Genomic DNA, 11,614 nt, shown 5'->3' with positions numbered 1-11,614 from the left:
CAGTCGTCTCTCGGCCATAGGGGAAAACCTAGTCGAATCTCAAGAGCCTAGGTGGTTCGACTCCTCAGTCGGATTTCAAGCTCTTGGATCATCATCAGGATAAGCCAAAGGTACAACCTTATGACCGACTTCCATAGTCGTCTTTCGGCCATAGGGGAAGCCCTAGTCAACTTTCTTCACAGTTCTAGACGTTCGACTCCTCAGTCGGATTTTAAAACCCTTGGTACCTTATCAGGAATAAACCCAAAGCACAACCCTTTGGTCGACTCCAACAGTCGCCTTTCGGCCATAGGAGGATTATGAAGACTTAGGTCCAGTATGAAGCCCAGCCTCAGAGTTATCACCCTGCCATTAAGACCTTAGTATCATCATGGGTAAACCCAAGGCATGGAGATCAATTGTCCGGTCATCTTCGATAAAAAGACTCAAAGCACTTCGACTTGCCAGCCTTTGTCGACCAAGGCCCGAGCATCTTGTCCATAGTAGGCACAATATGAGCCAGTTATCAAGCCGACCCATAACATTCGGGTCGACACAACACAACCAACTCAAGAATTGCTACCTAGTTCGCTCAATCAGAGCAATGCTACAAAGCAATCAGCAGCCCTAACTTTAGTCCAGAGCTTTATTCATTTCACTTGGACTCGGCTAAAGCCGACTCCAAGCACAAGGGGCCAATTGTTATGGGTACAACTGTTTCTAAATGTATGATCTGATGAGTCGACATCTCGACCAGCCAGACAAGTCGACACGATCTGCCGACTCAGAATGCAGTGTTAGTCGGTATAAAAATTAGCATTCTAAAGATTCAACACTCCTTAGAGTCGACCTGAAGGACAGTCGAGCCGTCACTCCCCCAGTCGAGTCAGCATCATTCTTCAAAGGCGACTCGAGAGGCGAACTCAGTCGATCCTCTTCATATCAAAAGATCGCTACTCAACGTTAGCCGACACTCCTCCCGAGGACGACCTAGAATATTAGTTCTTAATATTATTTAACCTTTGATGATCATCATTATGTCCCCATCCCCAGTCGTCTGAAGACTCGTCGGCTGCTGGCTCCTAATGTCGCTGAAGTGACCTCCCATCACTCACAAACCGACAAGACTCGTCAGCTGTTGGCTCCCAATGTCGCTGAAGTGACATCTCGTCACTCACAAACCGATAAGACTCGCCGACTGCTGGCTCCTAATATCATCGAAGTGACCTCCTATCACTCATAAACCGACACATATAGAACAAAGGGTGACTCAACCTCCAGCTCACCCCTCACCATCGCCTTACAGTACGCTCATAAAGGGACAAATTTACCCTTGGCATCCTCTATAAATACAGATGCTATTCGCCATAAAAGAAGAAAGAAAAGGAGGGGGTTGGCAAGTTGGCAGGTTCCCAATCTAAACTTTCCTCTTGGTCTAAATCTGAGAGATCATCATCTCTACTGCACATAGCATAAGAACACATAGTTCTATTACTCTACTCAAGCTCAAGTTTATCAACTGACTTGATCGTCGGAGGTACCACGGGGGAATCATCACCCCACCCTCTCACGACTTCTTCTGTGCAGATCGCAAACTCTAACTCAGTGGCCAGACATAAAGTTGGGAAAGGAAGAGACCCCCTTCATCATCCTTCATCAACCCCGCAAGCATCCTCTTCTGGATTAATAGTCTGTGTGATATCGAATATCAACACATACCATCTAAAAATGCCAAACTGTAACTATAACTCTTTAAAAACACATCAGATGAGAGTATTTTCATCATTGAGGGACCAAATTGTAATAACTTTAGGATTTGTCTGAAGTTTCAAACTGTTAGAGCATTATGTATTTGAGATGGATTTTTAAAGTGATGGATTGCAAAGCAAATTGGGTTAAAACTTTGGGTTTGGTATAAATTATATATATTTACTTATTAATTTTTTTAACAATATGCTATTTGCTAACAAAATAAACAATTAGTTTAACTGAAAATAAATGAGTTATGAAAAATCAGGCCTGAACGGGGTGCAGTCGTGATACACTGCCCTAGAAGATAGAGGACCCGCCTGTCGCCCTGGCGTAGTTGATCCTCCCCCCTAGCGGTAAAAGCCCCCCGGAAACGGCCGGCCTCTCTACTCGGGCGCGAGTAGCAGAGCTTCTGCTCAGATGAAGATGATTGCCCAAAAATAATCCTCAAAATATGTAGCCGAAAATCTTTGAGTACTAAGAGTAGCAGAAGGAGGAAGAGGGAGCTATGAAATTCTTTGTGAATTTCTGTGTGTTTTCCCGAATGAACTCTGCCTCCTTATATAGCCTCATGAACCAGTAACCGATGCTGAATCTCCTCGTCCGTTGGGCGTAAATCACGCTGCCGTTACATAATAAATGCTGCCGTTACATAATAAATGCTGCCGTTACAAAAAAATAAAAGCTGGAGAAGCAAAACCCGAGTGCGGTGCGGCGTGGCGTGGCGCGCGCGTCGTGTCGTGGCGAGGCGAGGCGAGGCGTGGCGAGGCGAGGCGTGGCGTGCGCGCGCGCGTGTGTGGAGAAAGAGCTCAAACACTAGTAGGCCCAAAACATTACTCAAAGCCCATTAGGAAGTGAACCATTATAAACCACTTGAACTTCTCTTCAACTTCCAATGTGGGACTATTCACAATTGCCTTTTCCTTAAGAAAATGCTAACAATAGGAGCATGATGTGATTATCTATTTTGCTAGAGGACATGCCAAGGGATAAATTAGCATGATACTTAAGGCGAGCTTGGTATTTCTTTTTTATGGATGCTTCTGATTTCTTAAGAAACAATTAACAATGGTGTTTGATGAAATTTATTGTACATGGTTATCTAAAATTACTTCTTGTTTAAGAAGTGCTTTTTGAAGCAACATCTGTTTTTAAAAGCTACTTTTTTTAGTTTATATATCATATATGGTCTTTATATATTGACAATGATTTTTAAGGACAATTTTACCAAAGATATGTAATTGTGTTTTGAAATAGCTTTTATATATGATTACCAAATGACTATTCAACAACTTATTTAAGCTACTTCTATAAACTACTTATATAAAAAAACTTATTATAAACTCCAACAATACCAAACTGGCTCTTATCCTTAAACATTTTGATACCACTAAATTTCTAATCTCATTCTGGCTTAATACCCCCTTTTCAGAGTCTTTTAGATTTTTTTTTGGTTAAATTTAAATTACATTCTTAACATCTACATTTACAACCCATCTTGGATAATCCAAACGGTTAGAAGGTTCCAATATGACTCTCACGATCTTGTGTTCGATTACGGGCTGAGTTATAAAAAAAGAACACTAATACAAAATTAAAACAGAAAATCAGACGTGAAATTAGAACGAACCTTTTTAGGGTAAAAAATACCAAAGTGTTAAAAAATGCTTTGATGTATCAAACTGTAATGAGATTGACCTTAGGGCTAGCAAAGTGTTAAAAGTAAACTTTGAGGTATAAAATTGAAAACAAGCCACGGATAAATCGCCACTCGCTCACAAAATCTCTGCTCATGACTCGTTGACTCCCCCGTTTCTCTCTTCCTTTTCAAAAATCATTCCGCCTGCTCACTTCAGAGAGGCGAAGCCGACTAAAATCCCCCAAAACGCTGGCAAGCTCTCCATCAAAACCCTAACTCTCTAACTCCTACTCTCTCAACAAAAAATAAAATAAAAAATAAAAAAATGCCGCGCGAGATCATAACGATCCAAGTGGGGCAATGCGGGAATCAGATCGGCATGGAGTTCTGGAAGCAGCTCTGCCTCGAGCACGGCATCGGCAAAGATGGACTTCTCGAGGATTTCGCTACTCAGGCACGAAATCGACCCGCCTCTGTTATTTTTATTTTTCTTTTTTTCTTCTTGTGTTTTGATTTACATTTTTGCTGGTTTTGGTTATTCATTGGTCGGATTCGGTTCGAGTGATCAGGGCACGGAGTTGGATTTTTTGATGGCGTGGTGCGTATTTTGTGCATTTTAATCCCTTTTTATGTGAAAAGGGAGAAAAAGATATAATCTGAGATATGGATGAGTTAAAAAGGCTAATCTTTTGATGCGTAGGGATGATTAGGGCATAAAGATTGGGGTTGTTTGGTTCACTATGAATCAAGTGAAAATTTATTTCGTTACGTTGAATTTGTGTAAAGTTTATGAAATAGAATTGCCCATTTTGTACTTTTAATTAGGCCATGAAGAGTTGTGTTTGCTCTTTGCTATTGCAGTATAAGTTTGGATAATGTGATGTATTTACAACATTATGTTATTTTGATCAAAACGTTGCTTAGTTCTATTTCGTAGTTAGGAATATTTCACGAGATGGAAAATGGCACATTTTTATCTTGAAGGATGTCTTTTGACTTGCTTGTTGCATGATTATTTCTTATGTGATGTGATGTTATGATCAGGGTTTGTTGACGAGAATAGACCTTTTAGCAATTATCCTGGGTCATGATGAAAGTTCTTTCATGCAACATTTCACTTCATTTTGCTTATATTATTTGAAATTTTCTCCACCTGCAATGTGATTTAACTTATGCGATGTGGGATTTGAGGATCGATCTCATACATCACAGATCAATTTTTAAAAGAAAAGTGATGGCAAGTTAAGGAGTTTTTTTTCCATAGTAGTTAAGTCTTAAACAGCTGTTTCATTTATTAACTGGGGCATAAAATTTCAAAAGTTTTCGCATTGGCAGCCTAGAAATTGAACTCTGTGGCATGCACAATAGCCTTGGGTTTGTGCCTTGACAATTTGTATTTTAAGGATGTCTGATATGCATGCCGTACTTTTCTCAGTCTTGTTATTTACTTTCGTACCTTTTTACACTCTTCTTTGTGCTTTATAGGCAACTCATATAACAACTAGATAGCATATATTTTGATCATCACCAGCTCTACTGCAGGGAGGAGATAGGAAGGATGTTTTCTTCTATCAGGCAGATGATCAGCACTACATACCACGAGCTCTCTTGATGGACCTTGAACCTAGAGTTATCAACGGAATTCAAAACAGTGACTACAGGAACCTCTACAACCATGAGAACATATTCGTCTCAGAACATGGAGGGGGTGCAGGAAATAATTGGGCTAGTGGATATCACCAGGTCTGTCTACACGATGTTCGGACTGATATGCAAACTTTTTATGCAAATAAATCCTTCAACCTAATTGTTGTTAGTAAAGAATATATTTGAAGTTAGTGTCTTGTGTTTGAAGGTCTTAAAACTAAGTTGTAACATGCCATTGTTTCTCCTTTACTGATTAAACATTTACTGTTTTCGGGTCACTTTGTAGAGAGCAATGTTATGTTTTTCATGTAGGTTAAATTATTCTTATTGCTTGCTTTTTAATAGGGAGAGCAAGTCGTGGACGATATCATGGACATGGTTGATAGAGAGGCAGATGGAAGTGATAGCCTTGAGGGTTTTGTCTTATGTCATTCAATTGCTGGAGGAACAGGATCAGGTTATTTCTTTGTTTTCCTTGACTTTTACCCTTCTCCATATGTTTATGACTTTATGCCTTGTGTCATTCAACCCCTTAACTGTTCGAGTCTCACTGTCTTTTGAAGTTTTCTCTCAATATATTCCTGCAATCTATCTATCTAGAGATATCATTTCTATATCATACTTGGTGATATGGAGGGGCCAATAAATAGTGGTTTCAACGGTGAATATGCTATTTAAAAGCTTAGATGTAAAACTCATGCAGCTAATGTTATGAATATAACATTTGTTCTCTTAAGTAGTTTTGTCCCCCTTGTTGGGCATATGTTGCCCTTCATTTTCTGCGTCAATCATGCATTCTCATTTTTAGTTCAGTTGTAGCGGACTTTATGTTCTTTTTTATTCATTCATGAAACTTTCCTAAAAGTATTCTTCAACTTTACCCTTTATTGATTGATTACGTCTGGTACCTTTTCTTGGATGCAGGAATGGGATCTTATATACTGGAGACTCTTAATGACCGTTACAGCAAAAAGCTAGTTCAGACATATAGTGTTTTTCCTAATCAAATGGAAACTAGTGATGTGGTTGTCCAGCCTTACAATTCACTTTTGACTCTAAAGCGCCTGACTCTGAATGCTGATTGTGTTGTTGTTCTTGATAATACGGCTTTGAATAGGATTGCCGTAGAACGTCTCCATCTTTCAAATCCTACATTTGCACAAACAAATTCATTGGTCTCCACAGTTATGTCTGCAAGTACGACCACTCTTCGATATCCCGGTTATATGAACAATGATTTGGTTGGACTTCTTGCTTCGCTAATTCCTACTCCAAGATGCCACTTTCTGATGACGGGATATACACCACTAACTGTGGAACGCCAGGTTAGGTTTTATCTTTATAGAGATTTATTTATTTAAAGATTATTCTTTTAGATATATTTAGTCGGCTGTTCATTATGTTGGTCTGACTTGCACTCGATGATTTTTTAGTTATTCGCGGAGAGTGCATACGTTAATACGTATGTAGTATCTCTCATATGTATGCATGTTCCATATGCTGAAACATAATCTGACATTTAACTGCAATGGGTTATGACACAACTCAATCCTGATAACACTAATTTTGCTGAATGTACACTGTTTAAACTCTGATTTAGGGACGTCTTGTATTTGCAGGCCAATGTGATTCGGAAGACTACTGTGTTGGATGTAATGAGAAGACTACTGCAGGCAGGTTATTGTGTTATTCAGAAATCTTTTATGTTTATATTCACCCTAATGTCATTGGTTTTTTGTCGGCATTCTGTAGACGAAAAACATTATGGTCTCTTCATATGCTCGCACAAAAGAAGTTTGAGTACTAAGAGTAGCAGAAGGAGGAAGAGGGAGCTATGAAATTCTTTGTGAATTTCTGTGTGTTTTCCCGAATGAACTCTGCCTCCTTATATAGCCTCATGAACCAGTAACCGATGCTGAATCTCCTCGTCCGTTGGGCGTAAATCACGCTGCCGTTACATAATAAATGCTGCCGTTACATAATAAATGCTGCCGTTACAACAAAAAAAAAAATAAAAGCTGGAGAAGCAAAACCCGAGTGCGGCGTGGCGTGGCGAGGCATGGCGAGGCGAGGCGTGGCGTGCGTGCGCGCGCGCGTGTGTGGAGAAAGAGCTCAAACACTAGTAGGCCCAAAACATTACTCAAAGCCCATTAGGAAGTGAACCATTATAAACCACTTGAACTTCTCTTCAACTTCCAATGTGGGACTATTCACAATTGCCTTTTCCTTAAGAAAATGCTAACACTATTAAGGTGTACTATAGAATGAATAGTATAAAGCTACATTACTAACCCTAATAGCTTTAGTATAGTACTAGTGTGCACCTCGTGCAAAGCACGTTCCTTTTTTTAAGCACTACATTTTAAACTTTTCTTCCTATAAGTTTTAACACATTTGATTTAATTATTATACGCTTGAAATTAGAAATCATATCTACTCCTATATACTTAAAGAATGATATAAGTTTTAATATATATGATTTAGAAATCATATCTACTCCTCTATACTTAAAGGAGAATCCACGTTTTAATACATTTAATGTGCTTTACTGTTTATAATATAGTAAAATAATATCAAATGAATAGTAGCTTCAAGCATAGAGGGCTCAGATCTGATTTACTGTTTATACTACAGTAAATTACTATGGTATGAATAGTAACTTCGAGTAATCTAGTCTATTGTTCATACTACAATAATTCATCGTAGCATTTACTATAGCATGAACGGTGATTCTTTAAATTTTCCTATAAATATAGAAGAGAAGATATAGATAAATAAACAAGGAAATGCTTTAGGGATAAGAAAAAGGAGGTGCTTTAGAGATAGGGAATAAAAATCTCAACTTGGGTAGTTATATCTTTCTTTATATCACCTCTTACATTCTAGGTGTACAGAATATTTTCTTAGTCAATCATGGACGAGAAGGAAATGAGACCGACTAATAGCCCCATAGGTGCCGTAGCAATATGTGAAGCACCAACATAATTTAATTCCTTACATGTTCAATCATCATTTAATTTACTAGATTTTGGTATTTTTCAATTATTTTCTAATTTTATTAGCGAGTGCTTGGTCAAAAGTTGCATATTATTTTAATGTAATTGGTTGGTCCTCCATCATTTATGAGAGTGCCGACATGCATAAGTTTGCTTCAAAGACCTTCCAACTTAAAAGGATTGGGGAATCTATGGCTGATAGAACAATTTGGACCAAGAAGTACTAATGGTTAATTAAAAATGTAATTAGTGGAGCAATTGCACTTGACTTCTTGCTTTAGCTAGTCTAATCTTTATTAAATTGACCTCCACGTAGGGGTGCTAAATGGTATCCGTATCCGAGAAAATATCCGTAACCATATCCGTTAGGATACGAATATGGTTACTCAAATCTATAACTGATAGGATATTGTTACGGATATGATTTTGTAATGAAATATCTGTATCTGTATCCGAAATATACGAATACATATTAGTCATACTCTGACGATAGTTTCGATTCTTAAATTATGGATTTGTGGTAATTTTGATGATCAAGATGTCTAATCTTAGCTTTTTAGTTATAATGAACATATTAACGACCTCTTTTTTATTACATGAACTATGTTTTTCTCAATATTATCTAGTTTTCTCATATCTATTTTTGTATCCGCATGCATATCTGCTTATATATGCACATCTATATCTGTAACCGTATCCGATTTTAGCGGATATAGATATAAAATTTCCTATCTGTATCCGTATTTGAGATGAGTAAATGGATATGAATATGATAAGCATCATATCCGAACCGTATTCGGACCGAGTGCACCGCTGCCTCCACAACAACAAGTGGACAGCTTCGGTGCTCCTGAAACTGTATTTTGGAGTTCCGATGGCACACTTAGTAATTAATTTCCACAATTTTCGCTCTCCATCTTCCTGTTTATATCGCTGATGTAGGCATTTAGAGTTCTACTGTTATTCTTGTAAATAATGTATCTTTCAAGGGCAATTAAGACCTTATTGTTTCTCATCTTCTTCTTCTTCCCTCTCTTCTCTACCATCTGACTATCAAATTCCTCCTCTACCGTCTGCATCTCTCCTACCACTTTCTGCTTTGGTCTAAACCATAATCGTTGCTTTTCACTTTGTCCCGTTTATTTTCTTCTTCGCCATTATTATAGGTAATAGGAATGAGAATAGTCAATTATTTGTGGGTTTTAATAAATTCTATGTCAAAACATGGACCTAGATTTTCCATTAAAATTTTGATAAAGTTTGGGAAGCTTCAGAACATGAGAAGGAGACTTGGGAATTAAATGAGCTTGGGGGAACTGGGTTTGAAGCAGTCTTAATTTGTTGGATCACACTCCTAAATTAATGATGATTATCTAATTTTTTATGACGCATAGGAGTTTCTAGGCTTTCTCTGTAGATCTTAAAATATATTTATTGATGGATGGTGAAGCTGTTATGGAGAATAATAGTTTTGGGTTGTAAAACGGTGATAATGGAAGAAGATGACGAAATAAAGTACGAATTTACCCTTTAATTGAAAAATAAATGAAAAACTGATTTTAGGAGCACCAAAGCAATTCTCTTAATAGCTTGTAGTACAATGGAGCATAAGAGGAATGCTTAGCATTCTTATTAAGAATTATTTGAATATGCACCCCTTAAATCATAAGTATTTCCAAAAATACCCTCCAAATCTCAATATTTACAAACTATCCTTTAAGTCATCATTTTGGAAAAAATTACCCTGAAAGAAATTAACGTCAACTTTGATAAGCTAATTTACAATCGCAATGTGAAAATTATCAATAAAATAGTTAATTTTTTAATACTAAGTCGATGATTTGTTAATTATAAGGGTATTTTTTTCACACAGGTCATGATTTGAAGGGTAGTTTTACAAATACTAAGTTTTGGGAGGTATTTTTGTAAATAACCATGATTTAAGGGGTATATATGCAAATAACCATATTATTAATGTTGATGGTAATAAATGATCAAGCAGTTAAATATATGTGATGGGGGTGAGGTTGATTAGAGGCCGCTTCCTTTTTCAAATATCTGGTTCTACGTTGAGTAGCCGAAGCCTGCATAAATAACCCTTTGTGAGAGGACGGGGCTTGGTTCCCCTGTGGTTCTTTAGTGCAGTGGAATTGCTTAAGATAATATCAGATTCCAGAGAAAAAAAATCATCTTTGTGTTAGAATAGTACATCTATTTATACTGGTGGTATAAAAGGTAGAACTGTCATTTTGGCTGAGCACAGGATGGTGTTAAATAGGTATGGACTGGCGGCTAGGGGTGGGCAAAAACCGAAAAAAACCGGTTCAACCGAAAAAACCGCCCGAAAAAGCGGGCCGGTTAACCGAACCGGATTAAATGGATGAGAAGAAGACTCTAAACCGCCCGAACCGAATTAAACCGGTTTGGATCCGGTTTGAACCCCTGAACCGCCCGGAAAAAAACCGAACCGAATTTTCTAATTCGTTCTTTGTCGGATATTCATATTGCTCAAAATGGGAAGGACTTTGTCGTTCGGAATTCAGTCAAAATGGAAAGGACTTTTGGTTCGGACGAAGTCGGATGAAATAGCTTTCTTATTAGTGAGTCATCACTTGAACATTAAGCTATATAATTGCTCGGTAATTTGATTGTTATGTTTACATACATGTTTATATTGTATAGTTCCTTTTTCATTGGGTCTGCTAGCGTATATGCCCGCATTAAAATCAGTGAAACCTCATATAAGCTTTCAAATTCTACTAGAGGCATGTTAAGTTGTTTTCCAAGAAATGAAAGATAACCTTTTGATTATAGTTAATTAATATTTGAATGTTACGTAACCATATGTACTTGTTGATATGGTTTGCGCTCATTTCACTGATTTCGGTTTTTTGTTAGTTGTGACAATGGTGTTACTTCAAACAAGCTCCACATTTCATTGTTTGGGGAAAAAAGTTAAGTAGACAAAATGGACAAATAATGATACTTCATCAGAAATTAATAGGCAATGATCTCAGGTGTGGGCAGATTTTTGTGAAATAGTATTAATTCGGTCCAAAGCCGAAACCGATCCGAACCGATTCGAATTTCGGTTGGGCCGAATATTCGGATGAAGGGAAAAAAATCTGGATCTGGATGAGAGTTTAGAGAATTCAAAAAATTCTGATTGAATGCGGATTGAGCTTAAAACCGATCCGAACCGAATATGCCCAGCCCTACTGGCGGCTGCGTCAGCACCTACTTTACACGTGTTGGTCGACAAGTGGAGGAGAAATCACCTCAGCATTAAATGAGAAGTGATCGGGGGTATGACGGTGCCGACGTGGTCCGATAAGTCATGAAGACTATCGGGGCTAGGGGCATGATGGCGCCTGCCAAGCATTAACTACGACGCTGACACGTTGTCAGCAGGAGAAACTCGAAGTTGAAGTCGTCCTTTGGCTTGGCCTAGAAGTAACGCTTTTCAAGTTGACCTTTCGAGGCGTCGAATAACTGATCAAGTGAGCTCGTAGCGAGTCATCTTCGATAAGACCGCCCTTCGAGTCAACATAAGAAGATGTCGACTCATCGAGTCAGCTAAGTCGGGATCCTTAGGGGCTCTTGG

The 11,614-nt window shown here is 38.2% G+C and overlaps 1 protein-coding gene across 1 annotated transcript; it reads left to right on the top strand.

The window, feature by feature from the left end:
- Positions 3,503 to 6,814, top strand: LOC109820968 (tubulin gamma-2 chain-like). The gene is made up of 6 exons (XM_020387165.1): positions 3,503 to 3,821; positions 4,910 to 5,110; positions 5,360 to 5,471; positions 5,939 to 6,339; positions 6,634 to 6,687; positions 6,767 to 6,814. Exons 1-6 carry the CDS (start codon positions 3,693 to 3,695, stop codon positions 6,812 to 6,814), a joined length of 945 nt encoding a protein of 314 aa, XP_020242754.1. The 5' UTR covers positions 3,503 to 3,692.

Source organism: Asparagus officinalis, chromosome 8 (genome assembly GCF_001876935.1).
Source record: "Asparagus officinalis chromosome 8, Aspof.V1, whole genome shotgun sequence".
Taxonomy (NCBI): Eukaryota; Viridiplantae; Streptophyta; class Magnoliopsida; order Asparagales; family Asparagaceae; genus Asparagus; species Asparagus officinalis.
This window is presented reverse-complemented; position numbering and strand designations above follow the sequence as displayed.